Consider the following 27,500-nt stretch of genomic DNA (forward strand, 5'->3'; position numbering starts at 1 on the left):
AAACTTAAACCGGATCACATCTGCCAATTATTAGAAATCTGCCTTAATACTACGTATTTTCAATTTCGGGAAAAATTTTATAAACAAATTCATGGTTGTGCTATGGGCTCACCAGTTTCACCCATAGTGGCTAATCTTTACATGGAAGAGATGGAGAAACAGGCCCTCGCATCCTTCCCGGGGACAAAACCTAGACACTGGTTTAGATATGTGGACGATACTTTTGTCATAATTAAGAAACAAGAAATTCAATCCTTCACAGATCACCTCAACTCTGTAGACTTCAACATTAAATTTACTCGTGAGGACATTCAAGAGAACCAACTAGCCTTCTTGGATTGTAAAGTAATTATAAAAGAGGACAGAGCGCTAAAAACAGAAGTCTTTAGGAAGGCTACGCACACTGACCAATACTTACTTTTTGACTCTAACCACCCTTTACAACATAAACTAGGAGTCATCAGAACCCTCCAGCATAGGGCTAAACTAATACCAACTAGCACTGAAGGTAGAGAAAAGGAGTCAAAACATATCAGGAGAGCACTCACCAACTGTGGGTACCCCCAGTGGTCATTCAACAAATGTCAGAAAGAAAGAAGAGCGAACGAATCCAATAATTCTCAAGATTCAAAAAGGAGAGGAGTAGCAGTACCGTACATTGCAGGAGTTTCTGAAAAATTACAAAGAGTCCTTTGGCAACATAAAATTCCTACTTATTTCAAACCGATAAACACGTTAAGGCAAAAATTAGTGCATCCAAAAGATAGGCTACCAAATGAAAAACAAAGTAATGTAGTTTATTTATTCCATACATTGTAAGAATGAAAATTGTAAAGAGCAGTACATTGGGGAGACTCAACAAATTCTCAAAAAAAGACTTTATCAACATCGCAGGGATAATACTAGTGGGCCTCAATCGGCAGTACATTTGCACCTAAAAGCTAGCAACCACTCATTTGACGACAATGAGGTTAAAATCTTAGCGAAAGAACATAGATGGTTTGAAAGGGGGGTAAAAGAAGCGATTCTTATAAAACAACAAAATCCTTCATTAAACCGGTCTGGTGGGGTGAGGTTCAATTTGGATCGTTCATACAATAGCCTGCTTAGGCAAAACAGGTTAGGCAACTTTCGCAATGCTGATGAGGGTCGTTATGCTGATGAGGTGATACCGGGGGGAGTGGGGGTAATAGGCCAGTCGTTAGTCAGGAATGTAAGAATGTGTGGGGCCACAGGGAGGGGTCCCCTGCCCCCCCAACCTGAGAGTAGGGACCTATCATAGCTGTGTCCGGCGCAACCATGTCTGGACATTAGGGATATATAAATGGGGCCGATACGACCAGTCGGACTTTAGTTCGCTGACGAAGCCTCTTGGATAGGAGGCGAAACGTCCGAAACCTTCACTTTTGTACAGATGATGGCTGAAGAAACCTTCTCATCGATGTGTTCTTTTGGTTCCTAAGAAATGAGAATACAGACGGCAATGTTGTGAAATGTTATCCATGTGCGTGTAGGCAACTACTTTGTGATGTCACTTGAAAAAAACAACAAAATTAAATTTCAAATGAGGTGATCAAGTAAATTAGTTCAAATGTAAAATTATACCTTTGCTATTGTAAATCGAGTAAACTTATTTTTATTTACCATGTTAAAGTTCATAATTTTTATTCATTGTATTTCAAATTCTTTAAAATTGAGCAATCAAGAGGAAGATTTTGGAAAATATTAACTTCCCATGCTTCTTGGCCTAAAACAACTGAGATATGCTCCAGAACACCCACAAAAGCCCCTTGAGGAAAAGCAGTTGGGAAAATGCACGAATGAAACGTGTTTTAAAGAGTTCTTTGGCATCACTTCATCCCCAAAAAATAAAATACTCTAAAAATATAGTGTTAAAGTCATGAGGGATTACAAAGCAGACAATGTACGCGCACATATGAGAGTGCGGTACAGTTGAAGTTCGACAGCATTTCACTCCTATACAGAATGCCTGTTAAAGCTTAGCTGCTGTCAGACAGATGTGTTGTGCATGTGGCAAAAAAAACCTCTCTTTCCAATGGTTTTCGTCTCCCTTACTTGAGTCGAGTTTACATATGGAGCAAGAGATGACCTCACCCATTTCAAGTCCCAGCACCCCCAAGGTATGAACAGGAAATAGGGGAGAGCACCACCCCCACCCAGCTCGGTTGCACCCAGATCCCCCACAAAAGAAGACATCAAAGTCTATTGAAATGAAGAAATGGATGGTTTTAGAATGGAGACATGTCCGTTAATGTCAAATACTTGAGGCTCTTAACAGGAGAGACCTTTGGTTGTTGTTAAATTTTCACATTGTCAATTTCTGCCCTTGTTCAAATACTTCTTTGAGGGAATGTTTTTATGCGCCTTTGAAAATGGAAAAAAAAAACACATCTGAAAGCCATTAGGCCTTCAAACTGTTAGCAAGCACTCGGTGGATTCTTTCCACTCTCTTGGAATCTCGCTCTCTCTTTGCCTTGTATCCCATCTGACCGCCTTCGACCTCCTGCTCTTATTCAGCAACAAAGTTTATTGAAGTCAAAAGTGGTCCAGAAACCTTTCCGCTGTGGGCAATTAAAGACAACATCTCCCAGTCTTGGATCTCGTCGGACACATAAGCCCCTTCCGATTTACAATGTCACCGGGGAAGTGCATCACATGTATGAGCATCTCGTCATCACATAGCAAGTTGAGGAGGTATGAGCCCCCGCCCTGCCTTCCTCCTTCCCGGATCTCACCCATTGTCGCTGCCTAACCTCACACAAACGTACCAATCTGTTTGTGCGCTGTTTTATGAGATCACATATTCTCATCCTATCGCCCCTGAACACGGCCATTCTTTGTGCTGTCGTTACACTTTGAAGTTTTGCATTCCCGTCTCACTGCATCATCAAAACTGCACAGCTGCACGAGGCCCGTCCGTTCTTGACAGAGCCAAGCAATGCTGAGCAGGTAAGGTGAGGTAACAAATGCCTGTGCTGTAGGGAAACAATGGAAAAAATTGAGGCATGGGGAAACAGCAGTGATTAGCAAGATATTGCTGGATATAGATATAGAAGATATATAATCAAAATGATCGACATGGACAGACGACACAAAAAACAATAAAACTCGTGATCATTACAAGATCATGACAATGGCATTGGGCAGGAGATGATTTATGTCCTTCTCACTTCACACTCTTTAAACACTTCTTGGCAATAAAACACCCAAATTTAACAAATGACAATCTGTTAATAATAAATAGAGCCTTTACGATCAAAGTCCACAAAGGCCCAATTTTTTTTTCGTCCTGAGTGATTATCATTTGGTGAGCTGTGTTCACCGCAATCAAGAGTTGAACCTGGTTAATAATCCCAATACTTTACCCTGAGGTTCAACATACGCCATACACTCTGTGAATCGGTTGTGAAACGGAACAATAGCCAATTAGGAAGCGACCTGGTGCTCATGCTGTTTCCCAACTCAAATGGATGAGCAGCTGGTTGTGTGAAGGTGTGTATAACAAATCTGTCAAGTCATTCACCACAATAAAAATGACGGCGGAAAGAGTTTGGAATTAATTAACACATTAATGTAGAAGTAACCGGATAAGCTAACACTTAGCGTCATCTAACGAACAAGACTGTCTTGACGTTTACGTTCCATAATGTTTGGCTACAACAATGCACCTGGCTGGCAGGAACAACACCAAATATATCTTGCTAATAACAATGATGCCAAGAAAAAAATACATTGCAGTATGACAACATTGCCAGTCAATCCAGACTTTAGCTATGACGTGTTGTGGAAACATTTCCATCACAGACATGTGATCGATCATTGCGCGGCTTCCCCAAAAAAGTAACATACGCAAACACAATTAATTGCCCAGAAACTGTCAAGTTACATTGATTTTCAAGGAATATCTAGGTCGAATGATATGTCTCAGTGGTCAGAATGATGGTTTAGTGTTTAGCACGTCAGCCTCACTGTTCTGCAGTTTTGGTTTGGATCTCCCGTTCAGGCATCTTTTGTTTTCTCCCTGTTTTTGGCTAGGTCTTGCATACTCAGGCTTCCCACTCACGGTTCAAAAACATGTTTGATAGGTTTAATTAAAAACCCTTTATGATTCGCAGATGTCAATTTGAGTATGTATACAGTGGGACCTTGGTTTACGAACTTAATTGGTTCCTATACAGAGTGTGTAAGGCAAAAAGTGTGTATTCCGAAAATTAATTTCCCGTAGGAAACCATTAAAATGAGAATAATCCGTTCCCAGGTCCCCATAAAACATAATTTTGTACTTTCTAATTTTCTAAGCCTTAAAATGACACAAAATATACATTGTTTTATGTATAATAAATGTGCTATAGTATTATAATTAAAGAAAGAAACTGTACTGTACAATAAAGTCATTTTATTTACCTTTGAGATGGTCGTTAATGGCTTGATGGAATGGAGTGTCCGGTTTCCTCAGCATTAAACACTTGATGAGGAACATAGGCTTCTTTCACCATCTTGAGGAATGATCCCTTGTAGGTGCCTTCTCTGTGATAATTGTATCTAGTTTTTCATCAATTGTGATTTGTTTAGCTGGATTGATAGCTTTTTGCATCAAGTGTACAGATGACTTCTGTGGGTTATTTGTGGAGCCTGAACAAAAGTGTGAGAGTGTGAGAATAGTGAGAAAATGGATAGAAAACAGTTAAAATATCCGATATATTTTAACTGTGAACAAGCTCTGTCATCTCCCTTTTGTGTGTGTGTTTTCTCACTCTGTCTTCCTGTCTCTTTAACGTTGAACCCCCCCCCCCCCCCCCCACTGCTGGGTTCTTGACCAATCACGTGGCTTTAACCGAAGACGCCATTTTGTTTTTTGGAGAACCGCCTCACTCTCTCTCTGTCTGTAACCCGATCCCCCACTGCTGCGTTCTTGACCAATCACGTGGCTTTAACCGAAGACTGGGGGCGGGGATTAGAGGACAAACACAGTGGCCACCATTTTCTTGTTAACAGAATGGGCTCGTTCGCGAAGGACACATCACTCATTGTGGCAGCTCCGTGTGTATCCCGAAAAATAGTTCATCTGCCAAGGTAAAATTTTCATAAATGTAACATTCGTAAACCGATAAATTCGTAAGCCAAGGGGTTCGTAAACCGAGGTCTCACTGTACTTGTTTGTGCGTATGTGCCCTGGGATTGTCTGGCGGCCAATCCCGGGTGTACCCTGCCTTGTGTCCTAAATCAGCTGGCATAGACTGCAGTTACATCATAAGGATACGCGGAATAGGATGGATGTTTTATCTTTTCGGCAAAGAGTTCCAGTGTTTAGTCAGTTTGCTTCACAGTCGGGAGTTTGCAGGTTTGAATCTTGGCTCAGTCGGGATGGGTTTCAACGTAACCCAAGCACTGATGCGGGTATGCATGACAGAAATGGATTGACTTAACTGTTTCTCTCTGGTTATTGAGATATCAGATGTGATGCACACTTGGTGCCTTATCAAAAATCCAAATGGACAGTTGGGCCTTCCGTTTGTGGGTGAATTATAGATTAAAATTTTGATCATCATTTACTTTGAGGATCCACAAAGATAACGGGTGTGCTCATAATTGCTTGAAGCTTGAATTGTATTCATATGTTTGATAAGAGTTGCTGAGTTATTGGCCATTAAAGTTACCCGATTTCCATTTCAAATATCAAAAGCAATTGTAATGTAATTCGGTGCATGTGTGTGGTGCTTTTTCTCCCTCCAGTAATGGAGAGAACAACTCACTGTCCCCCAAAATACCAACTGTGCTCATCTTCAAAACCAAAACCAGCCCTAAATGAACCCGCAGGGTGAGACCACGATGATGCGACAACACTGAAGTCTAAATACTTGAAAAACAAGTGACCAATGTTTATCCTCTGCTCAAAAATATGACGATAAATGAGTAAGACTATGAGTGATAAATATGCGTAATAAATAGATTCATGTTGGGAAAACATGAGACAGTGAAAAACAAACCAGATTAATATTGAGTACTTTGAAGGACCGGTTGTCAACATTTTCAATTTACATTCATTTAACTTTTTTTCCCACCTCGATGTTTTTCGGCTGATGTGACCTACATATGCATCGGTTCATCACACTGGGCAAGCACTACAGTATGACTAATCCTGGTCATTAATCTCCCACTGAGAATTTGTGGTGGAAGTGAATTTGGCCTCGAGATTCTATCCCTTGATGGGCCAAACACACTCTGGAAACCACCTCAAGACTCTTGTGGTTTCTCTCACCTGTCAGTATGCCTACAAGAATGCAACATGCCGTATAGCGCGTAAAAAAGCAGATCATCTTCAATGTTGTACCTATTACATCGTCACGGAACCATCATTCACCACAAAACATGCAGTGATTGTGTAAAGTAGGAATTCTTCTCTACTCTATGTTATGATCAATAAAAACTTACTGTACATTTCGGGCAGACTCAGGATTTTCTTGAATCATCTTTCAATTATTCTGCCATAGACCTAAATTGTTGGAATGTTGGCGCACCTTTCATCCCTATCGACCTTTCCCTCTTTGTCAATAAAAGTTGTCATTGTCCATTCATCCGTCCATCCACGGAGCTTGAGATGAACCCGGTACATCTGCACTCTCGCCCACCAGGTAATCCACTCCACCACCCACCTGTAATTTGTCATTGCATAGAACACAATTTAATGTTATTAATACAACAATACAATTGATGTTAATATGTGCATTGATCACTCAGCCTATGGCCTCTATTTATTTATTTTTTGTTTTAATCCAAAACTGTGTTTTTAGTCATTGCTGACAGATTTTCTCGAATGCTCAGAGTAGGATAAAGAAAAATTACTGTGGCACTGATTTTGAGTATTTTTCTTTGACATATCATGCATTGACAGCCATATTATTGCAAGTTCTGAATGTCGATGACCGTCTGTACAAAAACGTACACATCACATAGACTGAAAAAAAGATAGCGACTGTGCAAAGAAGGAACCTGTTGTTCCTTTTTTTTCGGGCTTCTCAATGGATAAAATAGCTTGACAGCCTGTGAATGATGACTGAATTTGTTGAAAAGGGCATTGGTGTGACCCAAAGCAGATAAACTATATACTGTATATTTTAAAACTAGCTCTTTAAATGCTACTAAAGTCTTGGGATAGCCCCTCCACCTGTGCCCCCTCCCCCCTTGTTATGGCAGGTGTTTGTTTCGTTTCACCACAGTGCTTGTTCCTGTGCAAATTGATCCTAATCCTGCTGTATTGAAAATAGTCTTTAAAGAATAATATTTTTATGGAAATTGATTGTAAATGAATAGAACTGAAACGAACAGAGCATGCATGAGAGCACACGTTTATTTTACCCCAATCAAAATGTGTCAATTAATCTTATGATGTGGGCGACATCATGTTCTTTAGCAACCAAGCTCATTATTTTGTTCCCTTTCAATTGGATAACATAACAACAATACAGTGTGCTCTGAGCACAACAAACAGCTCACTTTTGTCAGGGACAACACATCACAACGCCTTAAACAAGTGTGACTAATACCATCTTTTAATGGAATAAGCCAATTCAAGCTGACAATGCCAGTATGCCTTGCTAGCACATGCTCAAGTTGGCTGTTTGCTCGCCATCTTCACTTGAATCCAGGGTAAACAAAATTTCTACTCGACCGCTATAGGGGACAAAACCCTGACGCTTTTGGGTGGCTTAGGCAGACTGCTCGTCAAGGCGTATTTACTCTAGGTCGACATATGGTGTGCCTGTGACTGTTTACATACGTGTAAACAAATATGCATGCTAGGGGAAAAGGACATGGGAGAGAGGGGGGCGGTGAGAGGCAAAAAGAGAACCTGGCAAAAGTATGCGTCTGGGCTTTCAAGCTCGGCCACAATACGAGAATGACGTGGAATATGATCCCGTGAAGAGAGGCGTAGGCCAGGACTTTGGGAAGAAAGATAGACAGAGGTGGGGAACACACACATACAATATACAGTATGACTACGAAGGGTTAGGATGAGGGGCTTTCTCTGATGCCAGATTCGGACCCCAAAATGTCTACAAGAGATTGTGCAACATGCCACAAGTCCTCTTCAATGAATCTTGCGGGGTCATCCTGCTTTCTGTTGTATGAGGATGAAGTCAACAATTAAGATTCTGAATTTTCTCTTGTTGTGTTTTTGTGTCTCAACAGCATCCATTTAATTCTCCAGCAGTTGTCTGTAGTTAAGGTCTCCGGTGAGTTGGAGCATCTCCCAGATGAGTTTGGGCAGCTTTACCCCACTGTAAAACATCGACTGGTCACCACTCAATTGCACCAAATATCGTTTTATTTTATTTTATTTATTTTTTGTTTTCTGAAAACCCAAAAGTCACAGATTTGATACCGAACCTTAGAATCTGCGAATGACTTTCAGATCTTAAGTTCTACATTTGAAGGGTACAATAGATAATAATTTTACATTCAAATAAGTATAAGATTACGCAAAGAGGTATGAATTTCAGATTTCGCGCCTCTACATGTGTACCTTCAGAAAAAGTCAGTCAGCTTTATTGTCAAATATGCTAATATGCATGACATACAGCACAGATGAAATTACTGTCCTCTCTGACCCAACGCCCCAGGCACTTATAATGACTTTAACAAACATAATAAACACAAAAACACCAATTTGCCGGGAGCGAGAGGGGAGCCGCTGCATGTTCACGCGCCGCCATCTTGGGCGAAAAAAAAAAAAAAAAAATAATAATAATATGACAACACAAAGACACAGAGAGTATTTCATTTTTCAGGACTTGCTGTACCCTCTTGTGTGATGACATGAAGCAATTCTAGATGAAAGAGGAGAGGATCAAAGTATCCTTTTCAGCAGTGGATCACGGATGTCATGGTGGTATGTGCACATCTACTACAAGCAAATTATTGAAAGCAAACACGAAGGTGTAGCATACATTGACAAAAAGAGATTGTCTCACTTCTCCTGACTCACATAAATCCGCTTCAATTCCAAGCCGCGACAGTTCCACATACGCATCGGCGCTCTGCGCTGACGCTCCTTTCTTCTTATTGCGGGCTCCTCAAGCCATGCATCCATCCAGCCGCAGACTGTCCAACATATTAAAACAAGCAACGTGACAACAGTAACAACACAAAAATGAACAAAAGCTTTTCATCCATCATCCTGCAGAACTGGATTTTATCCCAGCAGACTATGGGGAAACAGACTGACGACACTCTTGACTGGTACCAGTAATTTTAATTCATTATTTTTTTTTTGGCATTGACTGACTTTAACTCATAGTTTTCCATGGAATGTAACCTCGGCATTAAGCCACTGATCACTGTTGCTTTCTTACCTATGACCTTGAACAGAGTAAGGAGTATAAAATTGATTCTGACTTGATCTTGGTTTCACTCCATAGTGCTTTCTACTATCTTTGTGACTGCTTTATTTCATGTATATGATGGCTGTCCATGGTAAAAGCGCCTTCTTACTGCTTCAGCTTTTGTTAAAGCGCTATATAAATCAATATGTATTGTGTTGTATTGTATTGTATGGATGGACAACTGAGACCTTTGCTTTTTTTATTAAGCACATCTGAATTAGGCTGCACAAGAGCGACACAAAATGGAATTGGGTGACTTGAAACAATAAGTCAAAATCCATCTTAAGTGGTATACTTAAGTTGAGTCTGCCGTGGTATGCTTTGGATTTCTTCTGACCTTTGGGGTGTTGAGGGCAAATAGCAACGAGTTCAACATAGAAAATGGACACAATACAGTTACTCATGCTAAGATTCTTCTCTAGACACTAATGACTGACCCCTGAGTACTCCCACTGTTGGAATAACTATGACCAATGAGACGCTGTTAAACCTAATTTCAAGGTATGACTAAATGCCAGAGGTTCACTCTTCGTGCCAAGTGAAAAAATATTTCGATATGTTTAAATACAGTAAAGTCTCGTTACATCGATATCGGATATATCGATAGTCCCGGTTATATCGATACTATTTCTATGCACGCACGGAGAAAATTACATGCAAACAGGGTCGGATATATCGATAGTCCCGGTTATATCGATATTTTTTCTGACTCCCTTGAATATCGATATAACGAGACTTTACTGTATCTAAATGTATTACTGCAAAGATTATGTTTTGCAAGAATTATAGTTTTAATTTTAAAAAAACGTTAGCAGTAATGATATTAGCGTATAATTCGTAAATATCTTTTTCCTTCCACTCTTGTAAATCGGAATAACTTTTGGTGTTTTCACTTTTGATAGACAAACACCCGTTTTGAAAGCCAGGTTAAACATATTCTGTATGTGAGAGGTCGCACAATGTATTTTCAAAGATTTTTTATCGCCACCATATTAATCTTAAAACAGTCAGTAGACGTTATCATTTTTTAAATGTTTTTTGAACAATAGTTTATATTTCTATATTATTTACAGCACTAAGGAACACAGTGTGAAGAAATGGTTCTTTACAGATTGAACTTTTATTTCGTATTGTTTGAATGACTTGATGGCAACCAAATAGACCACGTCATTATTGATTAATAACACGTGTCACCTTTCAACGACAAACCTCAGGCACATCCTGACAATAAAACACACTCCCCACGATCGTACCTCCGGAAATCCAATTGCGCTGCTTTTCCGCTTGTTGGATTTATATCATACTGAGACCAGCACTTTTATGGCTGTAATTACATAACTTTCCTGATTTAACGTTCCTTTTATTCAAGTCTTGGAAAGTGGTTTATTGCACCAACAAAACGTCCTTTCCCTTCTTCGGTTTCTCAGAGGGTACTGGGGGAATAATTGTGAGTTTGTGGGGTCTTAAGTCTGTATATATGTCCATTGTCTAAAACAATAATTTATGACCCTCACAGTAATTAAGCAGACAAAGAGAAGATGAGACCGTCACATAAAGTTCAACTTGTCCTCCAAGATGTTTCCAGAGAATCTTTAGTGGTGCTTTGTGTGCGTAACTGCTCTTATCTTTGGCTAAACGGACTTGCTTTGAGAGGGACATTATAGCACAATACTCCTTGGTGGTTTTATCCGGATGTAAAGCTCCGGTGAAGCGTGAAAGTTTCTTGTTAGTGGATCGAAGATTCCCAGATAAATGGAAACAATTCCTCAAAATGAGCCGCAGTCATATGAGCTGATTCAAGTGAAGGCTGAGGCAGACGTCGGATTTCATGTTCATCATCAAATCACCCAGAGGCTTTTTTGTGGTTTCTCCTTTAGTTCATCACCTACTGACATATGATTACATGAAACATATGGGTGTCCTCAACAACAAACATATTGTTTATTTAGTACTTCCCTCAAGGTGTCAATCAAAACCGAACGTGTAAAATGGTGTTATCTGGCCTCTTATTACAGTAAAGTCTCGTTATATCGATATTCAAGGGAGTCCGAAAAAATATCGATATAACCGGGACTATCGATATATCCGACCCTGTTTGCATGTAATTTTCTCAGTGCGTGCATAGAAATAGTATCGATATAACCGGGACTATCGATATATCCGATATCGATATAACGAGACTTTACTGTATATTGTGTGAAAACTTGAAAGGCCGGTGGTTACACACACACACACACACACACACACACACACACACACACACACACACACACACACACACACACACACACACACACACACTACATCGACTCACACTAAGCGACTCTAACCATTTGCAAAGAAATGTAATTGTGAAGCATTGTTTTAATGCAGTCGTTTTTGGCCACATACATCAGCGCAGAAGGTTACAGCATTTGACATGTGCTCAGCTGTCCTCACCAATTTAGCATCCAGATGGCCTCTCCTTTCGGTGCTAACTTCCTATCTGTACTTGTGGCAACAAAGCACAAGGATGTGTCAATCACAAAGTCTGCAAAGTCCAGGCAGTAAAGACTGTGACTATTTGAATAACAAGCAGACATTTGACACTGAAACTAGGAGTATACCACTCTGAATCTGTTACCCCCGGAGGCGGACCGTCAAGGCCTGCAAAGCCTTCTCTGCTGCTGGTGTTAATTATATTTTGTCCATGAATTCTTATAAATAAATAATTCCAAATTGTCTTTCAGCTTCCTCTCATTACTTTTTTACATTACGTGTGTTTTCGTATTTAAGCATTTAACCAATCACATTTCAACCATCATTTGTTACCAGGGTCAGAAATCTACCTGGATGCCTTCATAATCAGTTCTGCAGGCCCTGGAGCATAAGATAAGTGTCGATGAAACTGTTGCTTTCACCAATTCGATTTCAAGTTGGCAACCCAAGGCCTGCTGGAAGGCGCTGGAAAAGTCAGAGTTTTCTCAAATTATGATTTACTAGTCATATGATTGGCTAGTTACTAGCCAATCACTAGCCACTGAGCATAAGAGCATACTGGCCAGAGCTAGCACACTGTATGCCAGTTGCATAAGCAAATATATGGTGTTGATTTAATAGCAGTTTTGTCAACCCACAATGGCTGAATGAGGAGAAGAAATGGATTTGGTTGGAGATGTACCGTGAAAGCCATTTTCAAGACAGACTTTTCAAGAAAAGAATGGACATCATGAAGAAAGGTCGGTCAGTTATTTCCTTGCTAATGGTACCCTCTAGTTGACTGGTGGTAAATCAAACCACACTTTTTTCAGTATGGATTGATTCAGACGTAGCACTACGGAAGGCCTACCGATCCATGCGCACCAAATCCAGCAGACATTTAAACAGCTTCTTCCCCCAAGCCATGAACTCTTTGAACTCTTTCAACAGTAGCCAAAATGGAACCGTATAGTGCCACTTAGCAGTTTTTTTGACGACGATACTAGTGCAGCATGTTCTCCCGGAAATAAATTCCTTGTGTGTTCTACATACTTGGTAATAAAGATGATTCTGATTCTGATTCTGAAATCCACAGCCCGCCACCAGCTACGCTCTATATAAGTTAAAATGTACTATAAATATGTGTGTGCACGTCCGCCTCATGGTGCAGAGGTATAGGGTTCGATTACAACTGTGGTCATCCTGTGTGGAGTTTCAATGTTCTCAATTGTCCCCAGGTGTGATCTTGAACACAGATATGTAGTTGTTCGTCTCTGTGAGCACTGTGATTGGCTGGCAACCTGTTCAGGGTACCCCCAGCTCCTGCCTTAAGACAATTCTGAGGGGCATGAGCATGGCCACGGCCCCCGTGATGATTGAAAATGGATGAGATGGAAAAATATGGATTTGTGTTTTTTAGTAAAATAAACTACTACTTACATGTTGAGAAATGGTTTGATTACATTTGTAGGTAGGTAGGGGATACTTGATTTTCCGAATATCCGTAACATTTGTTTCTTTGCCTTATGTGAGCAAACCCTGGTCCTTATTCCCCAAGAAAAGCAAACATCGGAATATAATAGATACCCAGTGAAATGCATCCAGAGACAAAAACAAAATTACACACTTTTTAATCTTTTTTAAAAAATGCTAATCAACACTGACCTTGTTTTTATTGTAAGGTTTGAGGGGGAGGGTGGTTTTAGATGGGACAAAAATTATGGAAAAACACACAAAATAACCTAAAAATATTACAGAAATCTGAAAATGCACGGGCCCAACCTGTGGGTTCGCACTGGTGGATTGTCAGGCTTGTATAAATGTAGATGCATATTTGACCGAAACTACTCAATCACCCTTAACACCGTTTTTAAATTCGGAAAGACCCACTACAGAAGACAGAAACATATGCTTTCTGAGTGCTCAAACACAATGCCATGTTCCTAGACGACCAAGACAGTGCACCACATGTTTGTAACTGTACCTAACCTGCCTTGCAAGAAGCAACCGCATGTCAAAGGAAATCCAGACTGCGGGAAACTGCAAAGAAGAACAAAGAACTGTTATCTTAGCTGGTATCTAGCTTGCGGGAACATATTCTTCTCCTTATCATTTTAATTGTGGTAAATGAGTTGGAAGACATGTTACAATGTATACAAATTAATTAATTAATTTGTAAAAAATATTAGTCTGCCACCATCTTGTGGTTAACAGTGAAATGACACTGCAAATCAACAAGTGCCAAGAACAGAATGCAGATGTAACAATATTGTATATCCAATAAAAACAAAACAAAGTTAAAAACACAAATTATAAGTCACCTCATAATATGTACAGTCCCTGTCGCAAACAAGTGTATTATTATGCAAACGTGGAACTGTCGCGGCTTGGAATAGAAGTGGATTTATGTGGGAAAGGAGATGTGTGACAATCTCTTTTCATCAATGGATGCTACAGCTTCATGTTTGCTTTCAACATTTAGCGTGTAGTAGATTCTTGCTGTGCTCATGACCATTTTGTTTTTGGGAGCCTTTTACTGAGTGTGTTGCTTGTTCTGTAGCCACAAAGGGACATAAGTCTTCTTGTGCCGGTCCCAAGACCGGATAAATACAGAGGGTTGTGTCAGGAAGGGCATCCGACGTAAAAGCTGGGCCAAAACAAACATGTGTATCATACCTCTGAAGATGGAGGTTACTGATTCGCTGTGGCGACACCTTGAAGGGTAAAGCCGAAAGGAAAAGAAGAAGATGTGCACATTCCACCATGATGTCCCTGATCCACTGGTGAAAATGATGCTTTCATTCTCTGCTCTTTCATCCAGAACTGCTTCATGTAATAAAGAGGGCACAGAAAGTACTTAAGAATGAATGACGATGTGTCTGTGTTGTCATATTAATTGTTGCTTCGTTTTTTTTTTGTACTTCAAGATGGCGCCGCGAGAGTGGCTGCCTTTCCAGCAGATCCTGTATTTTGTTTTTCTACTTCTTTCATTCCTTTCATCTTCCTTTCATAACTTTGCTGCTGTGAAATGTAAATTTCTCCACTGTGAGACTAATAAAGATAAATCCAATCCGATCCCATTATGAACTGAGAAGGAATATGTATGTGTAAATATACAATGGGATAATGCTCCACCTGTACTTCACTTCGATTTTTTTACAAGGAAAACTATTTTGAAAGTGGAACTCTTGTATAAACAGATATAGAACCATCTGAGTGTGCTGCAATGTGAGAGTTTAAACCAACATTTTCCCGACTTGGAGTATATTTATGTACTGTATTTTCAAACCCTGATCGAACTCCATTATGACCTCTTTCACCTTCTTTAGTTGATAAAGTGGGCTCCTTTTCCACGGGCAGATGTGAATGCAAATGCTTCTTATCACACGTGTAGTGTCCTGTTGCCCTGGAGGAGGGATGATGGTGACGTTAGAGCACTGCTGGCCTCTGTTAGAACAACTCCAGGAGTCTTCTTTAGGAATGTGGGATTGTCCTGTAGACCGTTACGACCCCCCCCCCCCCCCCCCTCTCTCTCTCTCTCTCTCTCTCTCTCTCTCTCTCTCTCTCTCTCTCTCTCTCTCTCTCTCTCTCTCTCTCTCTCTCTCTCTCTCTCAAACTCCCTCCCCTTATCCTAAACGGGGCAATTCCTTAACTTTTCTCCTCTCTCCCCCCACTCCTAAACCTATAGTAGTTGAATATTCCATCCTTGGGTCGCATACATTCCTGCCTCTTAATTCCAACAGCGAGCTGCTCGACGTCAAGGCGCTACGATTCTTACAAGGTATTGCGGCATGCTTATTAGTGATCATGGCCAGAGTGTGATATAATTTATTCAGTGACCGGAGGTAGGGGGGGGGGGTGACTATCGGACCAGAGACCAGTTAATGTGCGTTCCACGACGGATTAGTTTCATGTCAAATGCGCACGTTAACATGCCGGATGCAAATTGGTGCAAAAGTTTAACCTTGCTTTGTTCGTGTTTTTTAAACCGGCTTTTTATTGCCTTCAACACATTTGTGCTGTCTTTTTAGCTCGATTCTATCCGCTTGCAGATCCGCTTGCAGAAGTACTTTGTTGTTGGTACTTTTGATTCACGTCACTCTTTAGTGAAGCCCGTTGAATCTGATGCGTTTATCTCCATTCATTCATAAAGTTTCAGAGGCTTCACTGCTGCAAGTGCGATATGGACACGAAACGTGCAAGCAACTGTGATTCTCAAACAGTTGTATGTACGTATGTGTATTCTGTTTGTACAGTGCTGAGGCGAAATGGTTAGGAACAACTCCACTTGAAAATTTTAAGGAGTTTGCTGAAGCCCCCAGAAACTAACTTTTTATCATCAGATGATCTTTGATAATATTCTGCCTTAAATGTATCCATGTAAAGCAGCAAGTGGTTGCACATCTGGCTCACATTTCTGAGGTTTAGCGTTCAAATCTCATTCCTGTCCCCCTTGTGTACGTTGCGTTTTGTTTCCAATGAAGACTTGAACTGTGCAAGGTTTTGTTAGCCAATGGTTGTTCGCCAACCATGAAATGAATTTGTGACCAGGGTACGGTGAATGGCTTTATGCCTGCCCTGAAAGGGATTTAGGACTAGTCCAAGGTATACCCTACCTCCTGGTAAAAATCAGCTGGGATTGGTTTTGGACATATACAGTAGCCATGACGGACAATGGTCTTCGAGCTACACATCTGTGCGGCATTATCATCAGTTCGTATGATTTTCAAATTTAAATGCAGTTGTAATGAAATGCCTTTTTGAATGAAGCAGAATGTTCTTGTCATTAAACGGGGAGACTTTTTTTTGGGGGGGGGGGGGGGCTTAGGGGGAAGAATAATGCTTTCCTTTCAGCTTGTCACAGCCTAAACTTGCTTTCTTGTCATCTTTAAGTGCTTGTGCAGATTTTCTCGCGCTGGTATAGACTTCAAATCTACAAACAAAAGCTAAAGCCAGCTTTATTTGGAATGTGTGTGGTGTAAAAGAGCTCTGATCACCACTCTTGACTGTAATAGATCAGGCACAAAAATCTTTGGTGCCGCCCTGCCGCTCAACTCTCTTCTTACAAGGAGTTCTTATGACCTCAATGGAAAAGTAGTTAATTTCGAGAACACGCATGCTGATTGGAAATCGTACTTTCATCTCTGCCAAACACTGTCAAGTTGTCATCTTTCCTTGCTCATCATCCTCACTGAACATTCAGATGTTATTTTTTCCAAGTGATGTCGGTCTGATATATTTGTCCACTCTGATTTAGGCTATGTTGCATGTCCTGTGGTAGGAACGATGCTTACGAGAGTCTGACCAGGGCCCCACAGTTCTGTCTTCAAGCTGTGGTCTATAATGAGGTGGTAAAGAGAAAATAAAGCTCAAGGCTGTCCGATCCAGGCAGACCCTGTGTGTTTTTCGACTGTATGATAACCCCCAAAAATCTGAAATGGAAAGACTATACAGCTTTTGTATGAGGTCAGTTCATCTAAAATAGAATTATGTAGAGTATGTCTGCTAGTATTAATTACACAATGAATATAATTGTTTTACTTGATGAGGAATTTGTCCTCATCTATTAAAAAGTCTGACGTCTGCTTGTGGAATGGCTGATTTTTTCATGTCAATGGTGACTTTAGCCTCACCATTTCATTCTCGGCCCATTTAATATGAATGTCTTTGGCTCCCTCTAGGCAGGCACAATTGCTCTTAGGCGTGAGAATGTCCAAGTTTCAAGCTTGTGAACCGCAAAAACAAAACAGCACATGGATGTTGAATGTGTGAAACCATGGCCACGGAAAAATGGATGCTACTTTGTTTATCGTCTTTATGACTTGGCATAATTATATGATTCGTCTGTCGGAATTTTAGTGAGTTCGTTTTTTATTTAGGCTGCATGGTAGTCAATTGGTCAACACGGCAGCTACACAGTGCGGAGGTTGTCAAGCGTTAGATTCCAGCCTTCGGCTTTTCTGTGTGGAGTTTGCATGGTCTTTGCATCCCGACTGAAAGCAGCAAACAATCGTGAGAATCATGGACTTGGATAATGGATGAGCGAATTTTTATTTCTTTATTTTGCTTTTAGTGACGCACACTCCAACTTTTACAACACACCAACTCTCAGAGTAGAGCACGTGTGATTTAGGTTTGAGTTAGTTATCTTGGATTGGATTGGATTAGCCTGTGCTAGTCTCGCAGTGGGGAAAATTACATTTCAGAGCATCAAACTTATGGCAGGAAGAAAAAAGGAAAGGAAGAAGTAGAAAAATAAAATACAGGAGCTGCTGGATAAGCAGCCACTTTCGCAGTGTCATCTTACAGTCAAAAGAACAAAAAAAAGCTTGGAGGCCATATCCATCCATTTTCCGAATCGCTTATTCATCATTAGGGTCGTGGGGGGTGCTGGAGCCAATCCCAGCTGTCTTCGGGCACGAGGCGGGGCACACCCTGAATCGGTTGCCAGGCAATCGCAGGGCACACAAGGACAAACAACAGTCACTCTCACACCTAGGGCCAATTTGGAGTCTTCAATCTGCCTGCCATGCATGTTTTTGGAATGTGGGAGGAAACCGGAGGACACAGAGAAAACCCACACGGGCCCGGGGAGAACATGCAAACTCCACATAGGGAGGCCGGACCGGGACGCGAACCGGCGCCCTCTGCACTGTGAAGCCGATGTGCTAACCACTTGACTACCGGGCCGGCAGAGTCCTTATCAGTATTGTAAAAAAAAAATCAACTTCAAATCTCCCAGTTTTCGAGGGGTCTAAAGAAGAAGGCCATTGGTAAAATGATCCTGGTCTAACTCCAAGAGGAGCCATAGTTCATGAGTGCAAAGGCTTCAAAATAGTGTACAAGCATTCCCCAATTAGAACAGTGAAAAAACGTCAGTGATGTGGCGTACCATTTTGTGCATTTTCGTCTCACTGAGCAATGCGGACGGAAGGGGATACAACCGCAAAATCAGTCACTGCAATGGGACATTCGGGTCCAAATCTCTCATTTAGGAGAAATTCATACGTCATATTGTATTGAATAAACGCCACGAAGCCTTCTGAAACTGGCCACTTCCGGGTTCATTTTTTTGCGGATTTTTGACATTTTAAGTCATTTTTATTGGTGTTTTGCATTTGACTAAAAATATAATACTGCGTGTTTTGGGTATTTTAGATGCGATAAAACGTTTTTCTGATGTCAGTTAGGAAACAAAAAAGTGATGTCAGTTGTCCTTTAAACATGAGCAATGTATTTATAAACTTAAAAAAAATAAAATTTTGAATTCTCTATCACCTAATATTAAACATTCTTAACTGTCATTCATTTGTAAGAAAAAAGCATGAATCACTGTAATGTTATTATGTAGCCCATTCTAAGAGCCAAAGCGCTTTCTGAGTGTAAATGTGAGAAACACGCTGGACGTACCTCTGTTTTCTGTTTTTCTGGGCTTTTAATTCAAGTTTCTTTTCTTTCCAGTGCCATCTGTGGAGTGCACACCAGGACTCGGTCTGGATCCAGGTCAACATTGTTCTGCTCAGCCTGGGTCCAAACGGTGATCAGAGAATCGGAGAAGGAACTTTAAAGAGCTTGTGTTACATTCGGTGGGATCGCCGGCCGGACCAATGGGATCAGGGAAGCTGGCCCAGGTGCTGCTGGGGTGGGTGGCGATGTGTCTTGCACCAATCCAGGTGGCGTACTGTCAGACTGCGAATGGGAACGGACCGCTCCAGGCAAGCCGTTTCACATCCATTTCGGACCAGAGAGAGGCGCAGCGGGTTAGGCGCCGTGGCCAGGAGACACTGAGAGGGTAGGAACAACTTACTACTGCATACGTATGCACATTCACACAGCTGATGCAGCTTTTCACGTTCATCTAGTCACTGTAGGTGTGCGGCAACAATTGCTTCGAACACAATGGGGTATGGGCAATGTTTCGCAGGGGTTCAAATTGCTACTTCTGAATGCACATAATTCTTGAAGCAATTCCAAATGTTCACATAAATATTAGATAAATAATTAGAAAATAGCAATGAAAATACTGATCTGGTTGGCCATCGTGAAAGCGGCTTTTTTCTTTCACGATGGTACTGTGCAGCATAATAATTAAACAGCTTCATTTAGCAGAATAATGGAAAATACATCTCTTCCAGTTTTGCCTCTCGACCTTTGTAGACGTATTGTATCTGGAGAGGCTTAAGATCATAAATGACTTTACCCCCACTGATTTCCTGGCAGTGGCCTTTCAACTGCTGTGCTTTCTGGTGTGAGGCCAGACCGCCTTATATCAAATCATGCTGCAGAATAGTAGTGCATTGTTTTCCCCAAAACAACACATGTTTGACCTTAACAAGCTGCCTGGCATGCTGAACTCACCACATGTATTTACAGCAAATTGACATTTCATGAGAAAGAAAGGAAAAAGCAGCTTTCTTTCCGTCCCATGCGGCGATGATGAAGGAGAGGGTGACCCAAATTCTCGTGTGTTTTGGTTATAAGCTGGAACAAGTGGTTCACAGCCCACTGAGATGTGGGCTAAATTGAGGCAGCTTATGTCAAGTTAGTGTTCTGCGATGAGTGTGACTACTACGGACAAGTAATGTGCAATCAGGCCTTTCCTTTTTTTTAGCCTGTACACGAACCAGAAACAATGACCTACATTTGCAACCCAAGATCTCATATTTCTCCCCATGCAAATGTGTCAATTATAGTGAATACAGTCTATTCTCTACATTACGTAGCACTTCTCTTGAATGTGGACGTTTGAGGAGAGTGGATGAAAAATTTACAAAAGGACCGATTAAGCATGGATGAAAGTCGACTATTGTCTGTCTCTGATCGGCCGGTGCTCGAGGGAGGCAAAATAATAAGGTGTCTTTAGATGTAAACGTAGTCTTTGATTATACTTAATTGTGCTTGTTGCAAAAGTCACCATTCAAGAAGGGATCAGCAGTGCGACATAAAGGTATGGAGCAAAGTAAATCGCATCTCTTGGGTTTTAATTTATCTCCCAATGTCTCTCTCGGGAGTAGACTGAGATTGGAATGCTTTAAAAGACGAGGGTGAATACTCAATGAATAAGGACAGAAGCACAGAGGATGGACCGGGGAAATAGTGCAAAGTGTGCCCATTATAAGCGTGTCTTGTGTGTATGATTTATTCATTTATGATCGCTGGAGTTGATGGCTTCTACATTTGCATCATACAGTTGTGGTTTTAAAAGATGGCTAAGGGTGAGAAAATCTTCACAGAAGGCTCAACACAAATGCACAGCCCTCTGCCAAATGGACCAAAGTATTTGGGCCCTTGAAATTTAACTGGAAGAGAATTCCATAGTTTAATCACAATACAATAATACAACAACAAGAATGAAGAACAGGGAAACTTGAGGTTTACATGAGGACAGCACATTGCACTCGAGTTTGGTAACTGGGTGATGGTGTTGCCTTTTCTTTTAAATTGTTTTTTTTTTCTGGCAGTACTGAAGAGTCTAGTGTCAGTGCAAAATACTTCATGGACAAGCGTGAGCCTGTTTTGTATTTTTTTTTGTTACCATCGGTGGTTGACCTACTTTATATTTGTATGACAGTTAAGCATGTAAGTAAATTAATACAGCAATTACAATTTAAGGTGGCCGGGTAGTCGAGTGGTTCGCACGATGACTTCACAGTGCAGAGGTCGTGAGTTCAAGACCCAGTCCTCCCTGTGTGGGTTTCCTCCGGGTCCTCCGGTTTCCTCCCACATTCCTAAAACATGCATGACAGGCTGATTGACCACTCAAAAATTGTCGCAAGGTGTGAGTATGGGTGTGGATGGTTGTTTGGTTGTGTGCCCTGCGACTGGCAGGCAACACATTCAGGGTGTCCCCCGCCTTGTGCCCGAAAACGGCTGGGATAGGCTCTGGCCCCCCACGTGACCATAATGAGGATTAAGCGGTCTGGAAAATGGATGGATAGATGAATTACAATTTAAATTGCTTTGGAATGTAAACGCATTGGAGGTCATGTAGCACTAAGAAATAGATGGTGTTCATTCACATTTTTGAATAGGATGTACACGTATGGACATGCATGTTTTAAAAAGTGACGTTTATATGAGTGTCTGTGAAATGAACCCAAAAGATCAAATCAGCTGTTAACAGATAGTCCGCGAGTACTCCGCCCATTGTTTCCCCAATTGCGGTCCGCCGTCATATTCAACCACATCCACTTATCGGAGCGAGTGGCATCATTTGGCCTTGTATATTTTGCTACTGTGCAAAAAAAAAAAAAAAACAAGGCGATTTTTGTCAGGCCCCGTTGTCAAAATCAGTTATTCCAGTCATGCACCTTAGCATATGGTTGTCCTTGTGCCAACCACAGGAAATGAGTTAGTGATAGCACCCGAAGGATCTATAAAAAGGGATGCTTTCACTGATGTAGGTGACAAAGCAGCAGAAGTACAAGACCACATGCTGATGGCGACAGAATATCCCCTCATATATTTTGTTTAAAACTCCAGAAGAAGGGTTGACAAATTGCTTTGTACTATTTTTTAACAACAACAATGTTGAGTGATCATGAAAATACAGGTACAATTGAACAAAAAGGCAGCATTCTCAACTGCTTGGCTGACTTTGTGTTGAACGGTTCATCATCTCGATTATGTTTCCTGAAATCGCTGAAATTTTCATGAAATGCCATCTGGAGGAGCATGATATCGTCCAAATTAAATCTATGACCAGGCAGAGAAATAATCCACATTTGTCTGGCAGAGCGATCACAAACCAAGGGGCATCGTTCAATTGCATATTATTCCCTTCAAACACACAGGGATATTTTATTAAGAACTGAGAGAATAATAAAAGTTTGCACACTTTTTCGTTGCCCAATGTGAACATGTGGAAACAAAGTCAGTTCGACCATCGATCCATCGATCCATCCATCGATCCATCCATCGATCCATCCATCGATCGATCCATCCATCCATCCATCCATCCATCCATCCATCCATCCATCCATCCATCCATCCATCCATCCATCCATCCATCCATATCCATCCAACCATAAATGATTGTTTTTTTTTTAATGTGCTGAAAAAAAATAATAGTAGCTATTGCAATAAGAAAGAAAACTCTGAAGTGGACTAGCACCAAGTCTTTTGGACATGAAATGGAACTGGCCATTTTAATGTTAGCTGGCAGCTGTAACCAGACTTTTACTTTTCCTAGGCATGTTCCCATTTTACTTAGCTGTCCAAAGCAAACCAAGTGCCTTGTTTATTTTTCATTACGTTTTGTCACTGGTTAACAAAATAAGTTTTAATAGCTTCAAATGTGAACCGTGTTCCATCGAGCCTCCTCTAGTGGAAATTTGCACCATATTGACACATAGAGATTAAAACGGAAGGAAATTATGTCTGGGAAGATATATTCGAATAGATTGAAGAACTCTGTGTATTTTTTTGCCCATTCAACCAGAACAATTGTGAAGTCACAGGTTATTCCGAAGTGGTTGAATCAGGCTTCTTTTGGTTGAAATTTATACATGTGCACTTTTATGGAGTTTGCTTTGTCAGCTGGGAACAGAAACGACCTTTCCAAAAATGTTCTCATTACGTTAGAAATATACAAGCTGGTAAGACCGAGAAAGATCATAGATGTCAAAGACGAACAGAAACGACCTTTCCAAAAATGTTCTCATTACGTTAGAAATATACAAGCTGCTAAGACCGAGACAGATCATAGATATCAAAGACGAACGTACAGCTGTATATCGCAATGCTTATATTTGTAATTCACAGATTGTTATGGGGAATGATGTAGTAATGACAATTAAGTTGCAAATGAGTTTTTGAAGGTCACCGATTCACCTCAAAGTACGATACGTGGTACCAGCAGTCTATTTGAATGCCTTTATCCAAGCCTTGTACCAATCACAGTCTACTGTCAGTAACCATGCGTGTGGCAGATGGAGTAGGGTGGTTAGCGTAATGATGGCCATTATGCCGGCCTTGGGCTAACATGCAGTGTTTATTTGCTGACGAGAATTCTATATGCACAAATCTGTCCCTGGTTTAACCGCTAGTGCTGATGCTGACTAGTTCTGACTCATAGGCTGCCACAACATATGGCTGCTGGCTATCAATCCATTCAGCGTTGTATCTGATCGGACTTTTTGGCTCGCTGCCTTGAATGCTTTAATTGAAGTCGGATTTTTCCTTGTGGGGAGCACTGAACATGATTTAGTGTCGAATGCCGCCTCATACGCAAGGTAAAACAAACAAACAATTATTTCTAATGTCATGTAAAGAGTTCCCACATTTGACTGTATTTAATGTCAAATCAGCATGCATCAAATATAGCACATTGAGGTCATTAAATCCTGTCTGAGAGTTCTTGTGTTCCAACATGGCTTGAGAACCGCTCCAGACTTTCTATAATAGTATGACATCTTTATAAATGGAAAGACTCTGATTACATTTTCATCACTTGAACTTGGCTTCAAACTAGCTTTACTAAAAAAAACAAAGAGAGGGTATATGAAATCAGGGCATGTGTCCTTATGAGGCTACAATTGGTTTGGAATATTCTTCCCCTCTGATTGTTTTTGTGAGGCACGGATATTAAGTATTTTCATGAAAATCTGTGCTGTCCTAACATCGTGATGCAATGGTAATGGTGATTGGATTGGATTGGATATGCCTTTATTAGTCTCACAGTGGAGAAATTTACATTTCACAGCAGCAAAGTGATGAAAGGAATGAAAGTAGAAAAACGAAATACATGAGCTGCTGATGTAATGCAATCAGGAATCTCTAGATTAGGCCTACTTAAAAGGTTCAGGTTAATGTTTACACAACTTCCTCATTTGCCAAGGCAACCTAGTTTGCCTGATATATGAAGCGCCATTTTGTGGGACATTTCAATAATTCATGGCCTCGTTTCGGATGATTTCTCGAATACACGTTATTTTGGAGTCAGCCAATCCTCTATCTCCAATGAGTCCAAAATGTTGCTGCTCTCCTCTTGAGGAGTACTCCCGTAAGGGAGCACGCCACTCCTAATATAATATACTTTTATTGGCTACCTGGTACATTTTATCGTTCCTTTTAAGATTCTATTCTTTGTTTTCAAATTTTGAGATGGTTTCACCCCATTTTACCTCTCTGAGCTCCCTGAATTCTACACAACTGCTCGGTGCCTGAGGTCAGCGTACCAGACACTATTAGAGGTATAGATGGCTAAGCAAAGGATCACAGAGGATCGAGGCTTTTCCGTTGCCAGTCCCTCTTTTTGCAATGACATCCTATTAACTGTTCGACAAGCCCTCTCAGTGCCCATCTTTAAAATTAGTTTTAAAACATATTTTTATTCTTTGACTTTTCTCTCAGCACGCAATCTGTTTATTGTCTCACTGCTTTTGTACTTTTCACTGTGCCTCTTATTAATTTTATTGTATTAAACATCTGCAATTGCTTGGCAACCAGTTCAAGGTTTATCCCGTCTACTGCCTGAAAACAGATCGGATAGAATCCAGGTTCCAGCAAATACAGTTGAGTTCAATGAGGTATTTGCGGAATATTACATATATAGTCTGTGAATAATACAGATGTGGTCTGCAGCCACTCTCCATTAAACGGCAATTTTGTCCCAGTCAAATTGGTTTGGACCAGTAAATCATGAATTACCTTGGATTTTTGCCTTGAAAGAGTGTAGACGGGATCGTTTGCAATTTGTACAGAGAATGACATCATAGCAGTAGAACCTCGCCTAATCTCTCAGTGAATTGAACACAATAAATGAGCAATTTAAAGATTAAAACACACACTTCCATTAATAGAAAATGAAAAACACAATTTTAGTTTTAATTGTGCCATTATGCTTCTCATCCCACTCCAATTATCAAAAATGTCAATTCGTGTACATACACGATTGCATTGGTACAGGAATCCTGCAGGCAAGTTGCCAATTATTTTCTGGTTTAAGTGTGGAGATAGGAAATAAAATGTTCCATTCCCATATATGACCATTGTGGCATCTGAACCGTTGCTGCAGGGAACATATTGTTACATCGATTGGGGGGGTCCGAGCTGGATCGCTGGAAAAAAAAATGCTGTGAGTCTTTCACCAGAATTATCTTAAAAAATGTGTCAGAACGGATCAGTTAATATAAAAAATCGTTGAATCTCAACATGCTGCTTTGTAGAAAAGAGGATTTCGAACAATGATGTCATTGCAAATGTTAAAACGTCTGGAACACACAAGTTGCCATTTCTTGATCAATTTTGCACACGGTGAAGAATATACACTTTTACGTGACCACAATTACCTTCAATGTAGACCATAAAGCTCATAAAAAGTAGCTCATTTTCTTTTTAAAAGTCAATTTTTATGCTGGCGATGTAGAATTCCATTTCATTCTTGGCAACAACCTCCTTGTAAACACAACTCAGCATTGGTGAAAGGAGATGCTTTGAAAGCTAGTTGAATGAGCTGAGTACAGAATTGGGACATGATTAGCACCCCCTCCAATGGCTGAAATGGAGTCCTAAGAATGGACACGTGGGCCATTTTCTATACATTCCTCAATCCTCCTCACTCCCATCTCAGGACAAGCCAAGAAGCACAAGTCCCGCTTCAGGCAGGAATACGTAAGGCTTAACTCGGCTCAAATACCAGACTGATGACTTTTGATCTTTGACCGGGCCACTGATGCAAACCCATACAAAGTTCACAGGCACCTGACCTAAACTTCTTTTCTTCTTTGTCTTCATGGAATCAGACCATGGTTGTGTACCAAGCTGGCCCCATGTTGTCAGTCCAACAGGTTGCTCTCAGATGCTTTAATGTTTGACCCTGTTGATTCCTGAATGAACGGACAGACCCTTGCGGTGTGTCGAAGTGACACTTTTTAAATCTGCAACAGTTTGCTGTAATCTCATGGAATAACGTTGGTGCTTCCTGAGACTCAAGAAAAAAGGGTGGTTGTTGAAGGCATTCAGGGGAAGCCCAGCAAAGATAAACAGTTAATAAATGTACAAACAAAAACATGTGACATGCAGCATTTTCTGCAATTACTCGTATGCACCCTGACAAGAATTCGGAAGTTGGTCATAAAGGACAATAAAGGACATTGAACTTGGAGTTACAGTTACTGTATTTTCCGGTGTATTAGGCGCACCGGAGTATAAGGCGCACCTTTAATGAATGAAAACGGTCTTACAAATATAATATACACATAGATAAAACGTTTTCCAAATATAAAGCACACCACATTATTATTAGAGGCTGGGGTTACGCACTACTTCTTCTACAGGGGGGAAATTGAGTCAGTGGCTGCTGACATTAGTTACGAGACCTGTTGTGGTTCAATATTACTTCACATATAAGGTGCAACTGCATACAAGGCGCATGGTCATCTTTTGAAGAAAATCAAGGCATTTGGGTGTGCCTTATACACCGTAAAATACAGTATAATATGCTCTATAATTGCCTTGGCAACAAGTCCCAGATGTACTCTTACTCTAAAGAGGAGGAGATGAATGCAACCCTTTTTTTCTCCCATTTTTCATGTGGTGATTTCAAAAGATCTTCTACTTTTCCTTTCGGCTTTTCCCTTCAAGAGGTCGCCACAGCAAATCAGTGTCCTCCATCTTTAGAGTTTTGATCCGCATGTT

At 40.7% G+C, this 27,500-nt stretch overlaps 1 protein-coding gene across 1 annotated transcript in view; it reads left to right on the forward strand.

The window, feature by feature from the left end:
- Positions 1-15,502: 15,502 nt before the first annotated feature.
- Positions 15,503-27,500, forward strand: part of fbn3 (fibrillin 3) — a 74,011-nt gene continuing 62,013 nt past the window's right edge. Inside the window, exons 1-2 of the mRNA XM_089000319.1 lie at positions 15,503-15,642; positions 19,323-19,653. Coding sequence (XP_088856445.1) covers positions 19,469-19,653 — 185 coding nt within the window. The 5' untranslated portion in view covers positions 15,503-15,642; positions 19,323-19,468. The remainder of the gene's footprint in view (positions 15,643-19,322; positions 19,654-27,500) is intronic.

The sequence above is a fragment of the Hippocampus bargibanti genome, linkage group LG07 (genome assembly GCF_051943395.1).
Source record: "Hippocampus bargibanti isolate YZ-2025 linkage group LG07, ASM5194339v1, whole genome shotgun sequence".
NCBI classification, from domain to species: Eukaryota; Metazoa; Chordata; class Actinopteri; order Syngnathiformes; family Syngnathidae; genus Hippocampus; species Hippocampus bargibanti.